We start from the raw sequence: 14,896 nt of genomic DNA, 5'->3' as shown, positions 1-14,896 counted from the left end.
TAAATAAAATCTTAAAAAAAAAAAAAGAAAGAAAGAAAAGTTCCAGGTGTTTAGTCAAATTCTGACCTTCCTGTAGCTTGGTCCCTTTCATCTACTTTCCTAAAAAGGCTCTTAACCATCAACCTCAAGACCGGCCATATCACAGGTGCCCACCCAGCTCTTAGCACCTCACCCCTTGGCCTACCTGTGAGGGTGCCATTTTCCTTCCCCAGTCCTGTGCAATCTAGCCACTTGAATACATCAACCTCTCTAAACCAAAACCCAAACCCAAAACAAAACAAAACCTATTCCAACATTGCAACCCACCCAGATAGGTACTCCCAACAGCCTTGTTTCCTGTTTGGTGAAAACACGATTTCCCCAGATCAAGGGCAAGATGTGGATCTGAACCTATGCATGGCTTCATCCTTCCTGCAAGCAGCAGTTCCACAGCATATAGATAATACAACGGGCCTAACACCCACCCACCTATGAATTATGTACACATGACAACAGAAGCAGGCTACGTCTGTGGTCAAGAGCCAGAGGAAGATGGCCTGAATTTGGCTTTGACTCCACCACTCAGTAACATGACTGACACAGCAAGTCAGCTACTACCTGGAGCTCATTAACCATTCACTCAACGTTATCCATCCCATAAGTACCAGACTGCATTTTAGGAAGCAGTGATACAAAATCTCTGCTCCCAGAAATTACATTCTAGTTGGGTGAGACAGAAAATAATTTAAATAAATATACTGACTGATAGATAGACGGATAGAGACTGAAATATAGACGATGCCAGATACACGTGCCATGGAGAAAACAGGGCAGACAAGAATAGGGCTTAGAGTTCAAATTATTAATACTCTCAAACAATTTTATTATTTGGAAGAAGTTAAATACCATTTGCAGAATAATAAGTTTATAGGGGAATTGTTAGCAGTTTATAAATAGACTTTTCCCCCCTGCCAAATGGTCAAGAGAATTGGGTCTGTGATTTGGATGTTCCTTTGCTATGGTTTGTACAGTCTGTATTTGTCTCTTCAAATAACTTTGGATGATTTTTACATGACCACATTATTGTTTCCATAAAAGGTATTTTTAGGAATTGGAAATAACAGAAAGTTCTGGTAGACTTGCCACTTGTTCTTAATAACTTGCATAGTACTGTTTCCTCCTTTATGAGACCCACCAACCTGGGCTGCGTTGGCACCAAAGCCATGAAGAATGGGCTGCGTGGTCATCAAGAAGTACTACACGTGCCTGGGCAACCTCTTCCATGCCAACAAGCCCGTGTGCGAGGAGATGCCATTATTCCCGTCAAGAAGCTCTGTAAGAGAGAACAGCCTGTCACATGTCAGAGGGAGCAGACTTGGAGAGGCCCAGTGAGAGGGGTTTCCACCAAACTGCAGGAGGAGGAGAGAGAAAGGAGACAGAATTACATTCCTGAGGTCTCAGTGCTGGGGCAGGAGACCATGGCAGTGGATCCTGACACTGAGGAAATGTTGACGGTCTTGGACTTGGGCAGTCTGCAGTCTGCAGGTCACTTTGTCTCGAGTTGAGATGAATTTCAAAACACCTCGTGGAGCCATTTGAATCTTTCTGCTGTAATATCTTCAATTAACCTTGGACAACAACGATAAAAGCAAATAACTTGGGTAGCTAATTGCCTTCTTCCCAAAAAATGACTGAAAAGCAACACCAGCCCAGGATTTTTTTTTTTTAAGATTTTATTTATTTATTTGACAGAGAGAGAGATCACAAGTAGACAGAGAGAGAGAGAGAGGGAAGCAGGCTCCCTGCCGAGCAGAGAGCCTGATGCGGGACTCGATCCCAGGACCCTGAGATCATGACCTGAGCCGAAGGCAGCGGCTTAACCCACTGAGCCACCCAGGCACCCCCAGCCCAGGATTTTAAGTGTAAAATGGATGTTTGGTTGCTGGGCCTTTTTTTTTTTTTAAGGTTTTATTTATTGATTTGAAAGAGAGAGAGAGAGAGAACGAACAGGGTGAGAGGCAGAGGGAGAAGCAGATTCCCCACTGAGCTCCATCCCAGGACTCCGATCATGACCTGAGCCAAAGGTAGCCGCTTAACCAACTGAGCCACCCAGGTGCCCTTCTTCTTCTTCTTTTTTTTTTTTTTTAACTTGGTTTCTGTTGCTTAAATTATGGAAGGAAAATTTGTGTTTATTTTTAAATTTATGTATGTATGTATGTATATAAGTAAGTAGGTAACTTTACACCCAACATGAGGCTCAAACTCACGGCCCTAAGATCAAGAGTCATCTGCTCTACTGACTGAGCCAGCAAGGCACCCCTACAGAAGGCAAATTCCTCCTTTGCTTTATGTGTGAGGATTTTTCAGGAGTGATAAGCAGACAAGGCTCTGGTCCCAACATATAATCAGTACCCATTTTGTTTTCAATGTCACTAAAGTACAGTTAATTTAGAACTACTTCACTTTGGTCTTTCCTCTCCTACTAAAAATTTCTTAAAAACAAACAAACAAACAAACAAACAAACAAAAAAAACTTCTAGGGGTGCCTGGGTGGCTCAGTTAGTTAAGTGGCTGCCTTCAGCTCAGGTCCTGACCTCAAGGTCCTGGGATCGAGCCCCACATTGGGCTCCCTGTTCTGTGGGGAACCTGCTTCTCCCTCTCCCTCCACTGCTCCCTCTGCTTGTGCTCTCTCTCTCTGTCAAATAAATAAATAAAATCTAAAAAAAAAAAATTCTTATCTTTAGCCTCTCTCACACCACCCTTTAAAAAAACATTTCATTCGCTATTATTTGGTAGAAAGGTAACAAACTTCAAAACATTCCGAAATAATATAGTTGAAGGTTTTACTTTATTATGCTTTATTATTATAAAAGTAATGCATATTCATTATGTAATAAAGGGAGGAGCACAAAAAGTACAAAAATTAATTTTAAATTGCCTATAATCCCATCCCAGGTTTATTATTATTATTGTTTGAAAATGATTAATATTTGGCATATATCATTTTATCGGTCTTCTCCTATGTATGTCTAAACACCACTCAGATATTACTATATACAAAGTCTTGTATCCAGCGTTTTCAATATAACATTATATTAAAATTATCTTTCCTCCTATCAATAAAAATCTTGTTTATAAACATAATTTTAATGGCAGAGAACCATCCCATGATCTAGATATACTATAATTTATTTAAATGTCCTCCTAAGAGCAAATATTTCATAAGAGAGTTAGTGGGTCAAGGCATATCAAGGTTGTTAAGGTCCCTCTGTTATTGAGAACACAGGAAGGAAACGCATAGACAGTGAGAGCGAGGTGGGGTGTCAGGGCCAGCAGCGAGGAGGAGGCTCAGAGGTCCTGGCCTAGCCTTTCCAGCTCGTTGAGAAGGAAGTCCATATCAGCCCGGGTTAGCGCAGGGTTGGCCACAACCATGCGGAAAAAGTTGCCTCGGGTTCCATGGGGCTGGTAGCCGATCATCATGGAGCCCTCCTTCACCATGCGCTCCTTGAGCACCGGGGCCACCTGTGGAAGGGGTGGAAAGAACTTCCAGCTGCAGCCTGATGCCCACTCCCCTAGGTGCACCTCCCTCCCACTCGGCTACCTTTCGGAGGGAGCACTCATCACTCAGCTCCTGACCGTGGCCCTGGGTCACCTTCTCCAATGCATCCCACATGCTTGGCCTTCTCTAGCTTCTGCATTATTTCCTACCTTACCTATCTCTAGGATGTCACACGGACCATTTTCTGCCAAATCCTGACTGTTCCCTGACACCCAACACTGCTTTAGTCTAACATCTAGCCTTTGTCATCCTTAACACCTTCTTCTCCCCTCTCTGAATTCCTGGAATATCTGTGATCTGTACCCTGTAATCTAACACTTAATTTACAAGACTGCCTCGAACATACTGGTTTCAGATAGGTAACTCGTTTTTCTAAATAACTCCTTAAGGGCAAGAACATTCTTGTCCTTTCAGATCATCGGTGGCACTTAGCACCAATCTATCCTTAGGGATATGACATGTCTCCTTTCCTGTAGGAGACAGGTCTGGACCAGCCTTACAGAGTTATTCTGCCCCAGCACCAGGGAATAAGGCCTCACATGGCTGTCCTGGGCTGGAGCTCCCAGCAGAACTCCCATGGATTACATACACGCACTGGTGACTTCTCCCATGACATCCCTCTCTGTCTTCTTTTCATTTTCCAGAAACATACCTTATTTCCTATCCCCATCCCCACAGAAATGAGGACAAGCTGGGGTTGTCTTCCTGTTCACACCCCCACCTCGGGAGGAAGACTAGCAGAGGGACCTGCCATGCCATGCATGGCCAGCAGGGGGCAGAAACACACCAGAAGCATGGCAGCTCCCTAAACTGGCCTGACCAGAGCCCAGAAGACAGAGCCTACCTTAGCCAGCCTTTCACTGTAATCGGGGCTTTCCTGCTTCCCCCGCAGGCTGGGGGGCACGAACCAGAAACACACATTGACGAATTCCGGCTGGGAGGAATAAGGGAGGAGAAGAGGTGAGCTGTGGAAGGGGGATGTTCCCTCCCCACTCACACACACACACACACACACACACACACACACACACACCCCCACCAGGGCTTTGCTGTGTGGGGATAGACTGGGATGCAGGGGGGCGGGGCAGGGGGTAGGGGGGAAGCATACCTCCATGATCAACTCAAATCCTTCTCTCTTCTTCAATTCCTCCACCAGGTACCTGCGAACACAGAGAGAGGGAAAAAAATCACAAATGGAGGGAAAGCAGAGCTACAGAAACAGAAGAGTCCTGCAGAATGAGCCCAGAGACCCTGAGAACAAGGAAAATGGGAAGAGCAGGGCAGTGGGTGGGGGCAGGATGGGCCAGGACAGAACCCCAGGGCAGAGGAACTGGGACCGCCCCCACTCCTACCAGGCTAGGGCAAAGGCCTGGTCAACACGCCGCTCCAGCCCTTGCCCGCCCTGTGCCTTCCACATGAGCCACAGCTTCAGACAGTCCACGCGGCGGCCACACTGTACCACCTTGTCTCCGGTGTCCAGAGCCACGTCGTAGAACTTGTCCTGCTGGAAGAGGTAGCTGGCCTGGGACCCGTGGCAGCGCCTAAGCAGGTTCTGTTGGTTTGCGGGGGTGGGGGGAGGAAAGAGGGGGAGACTGTCAGACCCCATCCTCACCACCGAGGCCACCTCCAGAGCTGCAAGGTGAAGGGGGGCGCGGTTCTTAGCTCAGCCCACCCATTCTTTTCCTGCCATCAGGCCCCTTTCTCCGGGTTTTTCTCCCAATGCCCAGAGTTCTCCCCAGATTTGGTGTAGGATCCCTTCGATTACAACTGCCAGCTAGAAACTTTTCCCTTTGCCTTGAAGACAGGCCACAGTGGGGGAGGGGGCACCCCAGGGGATGAGGGTGGTCACAGAAACTCAGCTTCAGATGAGGAGAACAGAATAAGGTCGGGACCCTTGCAAAGGATGGGGAGTACAGAGAAAAAGATGGAGGTCCAGGGTGAGAGGTGGAGTGAGGAGAGCAGCAGGGCCGACCCACCGAGGTATCCCGGAGAAGAAGAGCTGAGCACTGCAGGCCGGCTGTGAGAAGCTTGTGAGGATTCCAGGCCACGGAGTCAGCCCTGTATGTTTTGGGGGAGGGGGTGTGCAGAGCAAAGCGGCATCAGCTCGCTGCTCCTCAGCCAGAGCCCCCCCACCCACCTTTACCACAGCTTCAGTAAAGGGGCTTGAGACTGCCCAGCAGTCAAGAATTCCAGCGTCTGATGGGCCCCAATCCACCATCTCTCCAGTGCGCCTCCCACCAACCTCCTTCCCTCCCTCCCATTGGAAGCTCCCTAGTCCAGGACTATTCTCTGGGTCAAGGATTGGAAGGGTGGGATTCAGGAAGTAGGTGGCCGTATGCACCTCTGGATCCCATCCAGGAGATGTCTATGTGTCTGTGACAACAGGACGCTCCCACCCCAGGCGGCCTGTGGAGCAAAAGGAATAACGTGGGCCTTGGCCTTGACTCAGCCCACCCCCCACTCAGGCCCAAGGCTCACTTACATCCACATGGAGCCACAGCCCGTGACGCTGGCACACGTCAGCAATTGCCTCCAGGGGGTCAAAGGCCCCCAGCACGGTAGTTCCAGAGGTGGCACTAACCAGGAACGGGACAGTGCCCTGCAGCAAAAATGCAGGAGGAGAAAGAGGCTGTGAAGGGATCTAAAAAGCTACCCAGAGCCCGGCGCTGAGCCATCTCTGAACTCTTACTGCATGCCTGACCTCGGCCCTTTCCCTGACAACATGCCACTGTTGCCCCCTTAATTTGCAGGTGAGGACACTAAGGTTCAGCGGTAATAAGAAATTCACCCCCAAGCTGAAGCTTCAGAGATGGAATTCAATCCTAGGTCTGGCTGCAGGTCTGTTTCAAAGCTCACACACTTTCAAACACTTTTAATGTCTTGAAGATCAAAATGCTATTTTAAGAAGTCTAATAGTACAGGGCGCCTGGGTGGCTCGGTGGGTTAAGCCGCTGCCTTCGGCTCAGGTCATGATCTCAGGGTCCTGGGATCGAGTCCCGCATCGGGCTCTCTGCTCAGCAGGGAACCTGCTTCCTCCTCTCTCTCTGCCTGCCTCTCTGCCTGCTTGTGATCTCTGTCTGTCAAATAAATAAATAAAATCTTTAAAAAAAAAAAAAAGAAGTCTAATAGTACAAAAGTTCATGAAGAACTTGAATTTTTATTTTAAAAAACAACCACAAGGAAAAGCCCAGGCCCATATGGCTTCGCTGATGAATTCTACAATACATTTAGGAAAGAACGGATACCGCTTCTTCACAAAAATTCTAAAATACAGAAGAGGAACGCTGCTGAATAGATCCTATGAGGCAAATATTACCCTGATGCCAAAGCCAGATGAAACATCACTAGAAAACCTCAGACAATATCTCTGTGAATATAGATATAAAAACCTACAGAACACTAGCTGCCCAAAGCCAGCAACATATAAAAAAATTACACGTTAAGACAAAATGATTTGTCCCAGGAGCAAAAGCTCCATTTAGCATCCCAAAATCAATTAACATAATACATTCTTAGCAGAATAAAGAGGGGAAAAACACATAGCAACAGACCCAGAAAAAATTTTGACAAAATTCAACAATCCTGTCCGATAAAAATACTCAACAAGCTAAGAGTTGAAGGGAACGTTCTCAAACTGATAAAAGGCAACTACAAAAAACCCACAGCTAACATTGTACTCAATGCTGAAAGACTGAAAGCCTTCTGCCTAAGATCAGGAACATGACAAGGATGCCCACACTCCCCCTGTCCATTCAACATTATGCTGAAGTTCTAGCAGGGCAATTAGGTAAGGGGAAAAAAAAAAGAGGCATCCAGATTGGAAAGGAAAGCAGCAGAAGCCCCACACTGGGTGTAGAGATTACTTAAAAATCATAAACAAACAAACAAACAAAGGCAGAGGACCTGAATGGATGTTTTTTTTTCAAAGACATATAGATGGCTGACACATGAAAAGATGTTCAACATGACTCATCCTCAGACATGCAAATCAAAACCACAATGAGATATTACCTCACACCTGTCAGAACGGCTAGAATCAAAAAAACAAAAAACAAGTGTTGGCAACAATGTGGAGGAAAGGGAGCCCCTGTGCACTGTTGGTAGGAATGTAAATTGGTATAGACACTGTTCCTCAAAAACTTAAAAACAGAATTACCATCTGATCCATAATTCCACTACTGAGTATTTACCCAAAGAAAATGAAAACACTAATTTGAAAAGATATATGCACCTCTATGTTTACTGCCACATTATTTCCAATAGCTAATAGGAAAGCAACCCAAGTGTCCATCAATAGATGAATAAAGAAGCTGTAGTGTGTGTGTGTGTGTGTGTGCGTGAGTGTGTGTGCATGAGTATTACTCAGCCATAAAAGAGAATGAGACCTTGCCATTTTCAGCATGGATAGACCTAGAGAATAAAATGCTAAATGAAATAAATCAGACAGAGAAAGACAAATACCGTATCATTTCACTTGTATGTGGAATTGAAAAAAATAAATGAAGAGAGAAACAAAGAAAGAAACAGACTCAAATACAAAAAACAAACTGGTGGTTGCCAGAGGGGAGGCTGGGGGAGTATGGGTGAAATAGAGTGGATTAGGAGGAACAAACTTCCAGTTATAAAATAAATAAGTCGTGGAGATGAAAGCACAGCATAGGGGTACTAGGGTGGCTCAGTTGGTTAAGCGGCTGCATTTGGCTCAGGTGGTGACAGGGTCCTGAGATCAAGCCCCAGGACAGGCTCCAGGCTAGGCTGGGAGCCTGCCTCTCCCTCTCCTACTCCTAACTCCCTCTCCTATGCTCTGTCTACTTGTGCTCTCTGTCAAATAAATAAATAAAATCTTAAAAAAAAAAAAAAAAGCACAGTGTGAAGTGTGTAAACCTGGTGATTCACAGACCTGTACCCCTGGGGATAAAAATACATTATATATTTATAAAAAAATTTAAAAATTTAAAAAAAAAAAAGCACAGCATAGGGAGTCTGGTCATTAATACTGTGGTAATGCATGGTGACAGAAGGTGAATACACTTATCCTAGTGAGCTCCGAGTACCATATAGATAGAACTGTTGAATCAATGTGTCATTTGCCTGAAACTAACTTAACACTTTATGTTAATCATACTTCCATTGAAGGAAGCAAACAGAGGAGGAGAAAAGAAGTAACAAGTGTTAGTGAGAATGTGGAGAAACTGGAACCCTCATCCAGTGCTGGTGGGACTGGAAACTGATATAGCCACTTGGAAAAACAGTTTGGCAGCTCCTCAAAAGTTAAATACAGTTAGTGGATGAATCAGCAATTCTGTCCCCAAGTGTATATACCAAAGAAAATGAAAAACAGCGGTGCCTGGGTGGCTCAGTGGGTTAAAGCCTCTGCCTTCAGCTCAGGTTATGATCTCAGGGTCCTGGGATCGAGCCCCACATCAGGGTCTTTGCTCAGTGGGGAGCCTGCTTCCCCACCCCCCGCCTGCCTCTCTGCCTACTTGTGATCTCTGACAAATAAATAAAATCTTAAAAAAAAAAAAGATTTAAAAAAATATATATATATAAAAAACAAAAAACATACGTTCACACAAACACTTGTACACAAATGGTCATAGTGGCATTACTCAGAAGAGCTGAAAAGTGGAAACCCAAATATCCATCATCAGAGGAACAGATCAATGAAATACAACAGAGTATTACCCAGCAATGAAAGGAATGAAATGTTGAGACGCCACAACAAGGACGAAGCTCGAAGACAGTATGCTAAGTAAAAGAAGTTCATCACAAAAGACCATGCATAGTGTAAATCCATAAATATGAAAAATCTATAACAGGCAGGTCCATAGAGACACAAACTCGCATAGTCCTGCCTAGTAGGTTTGGGGGAAATTGGGGATGGAGGGTGTGTGGTTTCTTTTTGGGGGTGATGAAAATTGTATTGTAGTGATGGTTGCACAACTCTGTTAAAAACCACTGAATTGGGCGCCTGAGAGGCTCAGTTGGTTAAGTGACTGCCCTTTGGCTCAGGTCATGATCCCAGAGTCCCAGGATCGAGTCCTGTATCAGGCTCCCAACTCCCTGGGGAGTCTGCTTCTCCCTCTGACTTTCTCCCCTCTCATGCTCTCTCACTCTCTCTCTCTCTCAAATAAAATAAATAAAATCTTAAAAAAAAAACAACAACACTGAATTGCACACTCTCAGTGGGTGAATTGTATGACATGTGAATGATATCTCAGTCCAGCGTTTACAAAAAAAGAAAAGGTTTACCCAATAAAAGTGGTACTCGACTATTCTAGTTACTGCTCACATTGCTACTCAGAGGTAACACCCATTTATCAATAAGTATATATTATTCGGGGCGCCTGGGTGGTTCAGTCGTTAAGCATCTGCCTTCAGCTCAGGTCATGATCCTGGGGTCCTGGGATCGAGCCCCACATCGGGCTCCCTGCTCGGCGGGAAGCCTGCTTCTCCCTCTTCTACACCCCCTGCTTGTGTTCCCTCTCTCACTGTGCCTCACTCTGTCAAATAAATGAATAAAATCTTTTTTTTTAAGTATGTATTATTCTAAATAACCATAGGTTCTGGGGCGCCTGGATGGCTTAGTCAGTTAAGTGTCTGCTTTCAGCTCAGGACATGATCCCGGGCTCCCTGCTCAGGGGGGAGCCTGCTTCTCCCTCTCCCTCTGCCCCTCCCAACCCCCCATGCTCTTGCATGCTCTCTTTCTTCCAAATAAATAATTTTTAAAAAAATTTTAAAAAGTAAAAATAAATAACCATAGGTTCAAAGTGTTCATTCTATACTGCAACATACTATATGTACTTTATATAGGTCTACTTAAATATATAATGGGGGTATTTTCAAGGTAGTAAATACTACCCACCTTATTCTTTTAAATGGCTATAAGTACTCCAATAATAACAACAAAAACAATAATGGCCACTAGTATTTATATAGTCCTTCACTGTTCCAAGTGCATATATACTTACTCATGTAATACCTACAACAACCCTATGCAATAAAGTTCTATATTATGCTCAGTGACTCAAGCCTGCTCCTGACTCTTGGGGTCCGGTCCTGCCCAAGGGTCTTGGCAAAGCCCCCAAGAATAGCACAGAGTGTCCTGACTCCTCAGGTTACCCACTGATCACTTCAGCCTACGGGGAAGAAGGGCACAGAGGTCAAGAAGAGGGACTGAGCAGCGCCTTGAGTGGGGAGGGCCCAGAGAAGCCTCCAAGAAAAGACCAAGGGGTTCTGCTCCACTGTCCCAGCGCCTCTCACTCACCTCAGCCTCAGCCAGACTGATCTGCCTCTCCAGATCCTCAGGAATCATTTTCCCTCTGGAAAAGAAAACTGACTGGGTAAAGAAGTAATTGGTTTTCTCAGCTAGGAGGCAGAATGGCTGAGAGCAGGGTAATGTAGGGTTAGCTACACAGAGGCCATAATGTTGATTTTTTCCTAAGAGGGGTAAGTGGATCTCAGGGAACAGGGTGAGGGACTCCAGCAGCCATTGGTAGACAGAAGGGGCAACTCTGTAGGAACAGAGAGGGGAGAAGAGCCCACTTGCGGCATGGGCCTGAGGCCAGAGCTTCTGGCAGCGGGAAGGCACACTGTGCCAGGCTGGCTCTGAGCCATGTGAACAGAAGGACCTTTACCTCTCATCTGTCTTGACTACTCGGACACTGTCAGTGCCAAGTCCCAGAAAAGCAGCTCCCTTCTTGATGGAGTAATGACACTGTGGAGAAAGGCAGAGGGCAGATTAGGCTTGGGGCAAGAGGGCAGGAAGGACAGGGAGGAGAGAGACACTGGTGAATGTGTGAGCTGCAACAGATGAGACTCTAGACTAAGGCTTCTCGAATGTTCATGTGCCTCCATATCACCAGGGTGTCTGGTTCAAATGCAGATTCATACTTAGCATGTCTGGGGTGGGGCCTGAGACTCCTTTCTTTCTTTTTTTCTTTCTTTCTTTCTTTTCTTTCTTTCTTTTTTAAGACTCTGCATTTCTCACAAGTTCCCAGGTGACACTGATGCTACTGGTCCACAGACCACACACTCTGAGTAGAAAGGGCGTGGACTATGTCCGCTGCACTCTTGGTCCCTCTGCTACCTGCGCACAGAAGGCAAGGTGAATGGGAGTGTTTACCCAGCCCCTTGATTGCAAGGAAATGCTTCTGCCTGGGGGCAGGCTGGCCCTGGAGATGGGTCTGGGAGGGCAGACTCCACTGACTGGACGTTAGAATGAGGAGCCCAGGGCAGGGCAGGTCTGAGCCTCTTCTCACCTCCTCTGATGCGAAGAGAGCCAGGGGCGGCAGCGCCCGGAGGCCCCTCTGCTTGCAGTCCGGGTAGCGCTGATAGCGGGCCAGGTTCACAGCATACATGTTGGAGATGGAGCCACCTGTCACAGGGAAGGTGGCAAGAGGGAGGCCGCAGTGGGTCAAAACTGGAGCTTGCTCTCCCTGATCTCTACCCAGGAGAACAGATCAAAGCAGCATGAGTGATAGGCTCCCAGGGCTCTCCTCAGAGCATGCTGATAACCCCTGAACAGCCCCAGGATTCACAGGTTCCCCCGGACTACTCCCCTCCATATCCTGGGCGGACCCAGGCAAGTGCCTCCCCTCCCCAAAGCAGGCACTGGAGTGCTGATCCCATGGACTGTTTGACAAACATGAGGATACAGGGGACTGGGCAGCTTCTCTCAGGTTTGGCTTGAGCCCAGCTGGAGAGGACAGAGAGGAATCACCCCGCCCACCAGCATAGAGCAAAAAATTGTGGGGGAGGAGAACCCTCAAAAAGGCCAAAGAGAGGCCCCCCTCCATCTCACATACCAGGGCAGAAGACCCCATCCCCAGAGCTCCAGCCCACAAGGGACCGGAGTTTCTTCAGCACCTCTTCTTCCATGAGCACAAACACAGGGGCGATTTCATAAGTGTACCTGCCAGGAGAGGAGGGGATGAGAAAGGAAAAGAGGAGGGAGGGCCAGCGGGGTCAGACTCAGAGGAGCAGGAAAAGGAGGTGGGGACAATGAGGGAGGAAAGGTCCAAAGAGAGGAATGACCTGGTGACCAAGAGCCAGGGAAGCAAGAATGAGGAAGAACTGGGGGTCTGGAGGTATGAGAAAGCTGGGAGAAAGGGAGCCCAAAGGGTACAAGGAGAAAGACTGCTAGCAGAGATGCCAGGAAATGGGGGGGAGCAAAACCATTCTCCTCCCCCTGGGATATGTCTCCAGCAAATCCAAGCCTTTGTAAGGTGGGGGGAAGGGGCCCAGAGATGACTCACTGGCTGGTGTTGAGGCTCTCAGTGACAATGCGCCCCGCCAGAGCGTGGGGATCCAACCCTGAGAAGAGCTGGTTGAAGAAGTGTGGGTGACCTGGAGAAGGGCAGTGGAGAGGGGGGCAGGGAGCTCAGAGGGCAGTCGACAAACTCCAGACGCTCCTCCCGCCGCAGCCCAGGACCCACAGGTTTTCACACTGTAGTGGATCACCTCCCGGCACCGTGCCAGGATCCGCTCAGCCGCCTCGCCGTCACTGCGCAGCTCCAGGTCCAGCAGCCGCTTCAGCTCCTCCGGCTCCTTCCACTCACAGACCTGGTGGGAGGAGTGGGAGGTTCTGGCGGCCCGTGGACACCCCACTGACCGGCTGCCCGCACCGCCTCTCAGCTTGCATGGAAAATGAGTTAGGAATGTTTCCCAAGTAACTCGTGAACAAGGGTAAATATGCACAGTAGGCGGCAGCATATAATCCCTGAGGCACACGGCGAGACAGTGATGAACTGAGGGGTGAAGCCTTGTCGGCGGGGGAAAATTCGGAGCCAGGTACAATGGGCAGGAGGAGGGGAAAGGACCCACCTTCTCAGAGGCACTGGTCCCTTTCCGAATGACCTCATCCACAACAATCCCAAACACATCCCGGAGCAAGGCTTCTGCAGCCATGGGGTCCCCATCAGGGGAGAAGAGTGGTTTAGAGTCAGCCATCAGGATAAGATCTGTGAGCAAAGCAGGAGTTACTCCCTACTCCGCCCAGTGTATCCCAGCAGGACCTAAGCAGCAAGGACCCCAGCCGCAGCTCAGTCCCAGCCTTCGCTGGGCGGACAAGAGCAAGTGCCCAGGGAGAAGATCAGTAGCAACAGGTAGGGAAGAAACGGGCAGTGAGTGCTGAGCTGGTGGAAACCAGTGGCCACCGCCTACCTCAGGCAATGATGAGAGTCTTACCTTTCCACCCAGGTCTCTGCTCAGGGGAGCCGGAGGGAAGGCCCCCAACTAGCTTCTGAGAGAGTTAGGACTGGGACAGCGGAGGGGGTGAGGTATAGGCAACAGTCACATGACCATGAGCTCACTCTCCTGACCCTTGCCCTGAAGAGAACTTAGAGATTTGGGATAGGGACAACTGGTTGAGATAAGTCCCTGAATAATCATTAGCTGACCTGAAGAAGGGGGGGAATGCAAAGAAAAGCAAAAAACATTAACATCGGGGTTGAGAGAGCAGCCAGGAAGAATCACTGTGAAGCAGAGGGCTGGAGATCGGACTTAGTGGAGAATGTTGGGGGTGTGGTGCAGGGGGCTACTGCCCCTGACCCTGGAGACAGAAGGGGGAGCGAGCCTGAGAGAGGTAGAGGTGAAACAGTTTATCTATTTGAACCCCCACCCCCAAAGAACCATCCTGATTTCTTTTTTGTTTTTTTTTTTTTAAGATTTTATTTGTTTGACAGAAAGAGATGCAGCGGGAGAGGAAACATAAGCTGGGGGAGTGGAAGAGGGAGAAGCAGGCTTCCTGCAGAGCAGGGAGCCTAATACGGGGCTCGATCCCAGAACCCTGGGATTATGACCCAGGCCAAAGGCAGACACTTCGATCCCAGGACCCTGGGATCATGATCTGAGCCGAAGGCAGACACTTAACCACTGAGCCACCCAGGCCCCCCGAACCATCCTGATTTCTAAAGCCCTCTCCTAGAGCAGGAAGGAAAGGGGGGTTATGTTGAGGAAGCGTTTTGTTAAACAAGTGTAATCTGCGTGCCTCGCAGGCTGAGAGCACTCAATACACAGAACGTGGTGGTCTCAAGTGAGCACCAACTGTGTTCGTGACACGGTACCGGGGACCGAGACAGCCTCCCTGTCTGCTGGGAGGGCACAGATGCACGTGCAACGGTCACAGCCTGAGGCAGGCTGGATGCTGACCCCATGTGCTACAGAGTTAAAGAGGAGACGGATGGTGGATGGCAGCGGAAGACGGCGGAAGATCTGCAGTGGGACTGGAGCTGAATCTGGAAAGAAGGCAGGAGAAATAGGATTAGCAAAAGGGAGAAAGAGAGCATGTGGGGGTAGGGTGATGCCAGGAGCCGACATGGGGAAGATGTATGGCTTGATGTAAGGTCAATGAAAGTG

The 14,896-nt window shown here is 48.0% G+C and overlaps 1 protein-coding gene across 5 annotated transcripts in view; it reads right to left on the bottom strand.

Moving 5' to 3' along the window:
- Window positions 1-2,982: 2,982 nt before the first annotated feature.
- The window catches only part of CSAD (cysteine sulfinic acid decarboxylase), a 27,766-nt gene continuing 15,852 nt past the window's right edge, over window positions 2,983-14,896 (bottom strand). For 2 of the 5 annotated variants that reach the window (XM_047742802.1, XM_047742803.1), the window contains exons 2-15: window positions 13,364-13,500; window positions 12,976-13,102; window positions 12,796-12,886; window positions 12,346-12,452; window positions 11,800-11,915; window positions 11,176-11,255; window positions 10,806-10,860; window positions 6,021-6,137; window positions 5,880-5,944; window positions 5,515-5,596; window positions 4,891-5,090; window positions 4,647-4,698; window positions 4,383-4,472; window positions 2,983-3,501 (exon numbers count right to left, since the gene is read on the bottom strand). In XM_047742802.1, the coding sequence (XP_047598758.1) occupies window positions 3,328-3,501; window positions 4,383-4,472; window positions 4,647-4,698; window positions 4,891-5,090; window positions 5,515-5,596; window positions 5,880-5,944; window positions 6,021-6,137; window positions 10,806-10,860; window positions 11,176-11,255; window positions 11,800-11,915; window positions 12,346-12,452; window positions 12,796-12,886; window positions 12,976-13,102; window positions 13,364-13,489 (1,482 nt within the window). In that variant the 5' untranslated portion in view covers window positions 13,490-13,500 and the 3' untranslated portion in view covers window positions 2,983-3,327. Of the gene's footprint in view, window positions 3,502-4,382; window positions 4,473-4,646; window positions 4,699-4,890; window positions 5,091-5,514; window positions 5,597-5,879; window positions 5,945-6,020; window positions 6,138-10,805; window positions 10,861-11,175; window positions 11,256-11,799; window positions 11,916-12,345; window positions 12,453-12,795; window positions 12,887-12,975; window positions 13,103-13,363; window positions 13,501-13,726; window positions 14,191-14,896 lie in introns of those variants that run through there. The other 3 variants (XM_047742804.1, XM_047742805.1, XM_047742801.1) reach the window with 2 other exon arrangements.

This window comes from Lutra lutra, chromosome 8, assembly GCF_902655055.1.
Source record: "Lutra lutra chromosome 8, mLutLut1.2, whole genome shotgun sequence".
Taxonomy (NCBI): Eukaryota; Metazoa; Chordata; class Mammalia; order Carnivora; family Mustelidae; genus Lutra; species Lutra lutra.
This window is presented reverse-complemented; position numbering and strand designations above follow the sequence as displayed.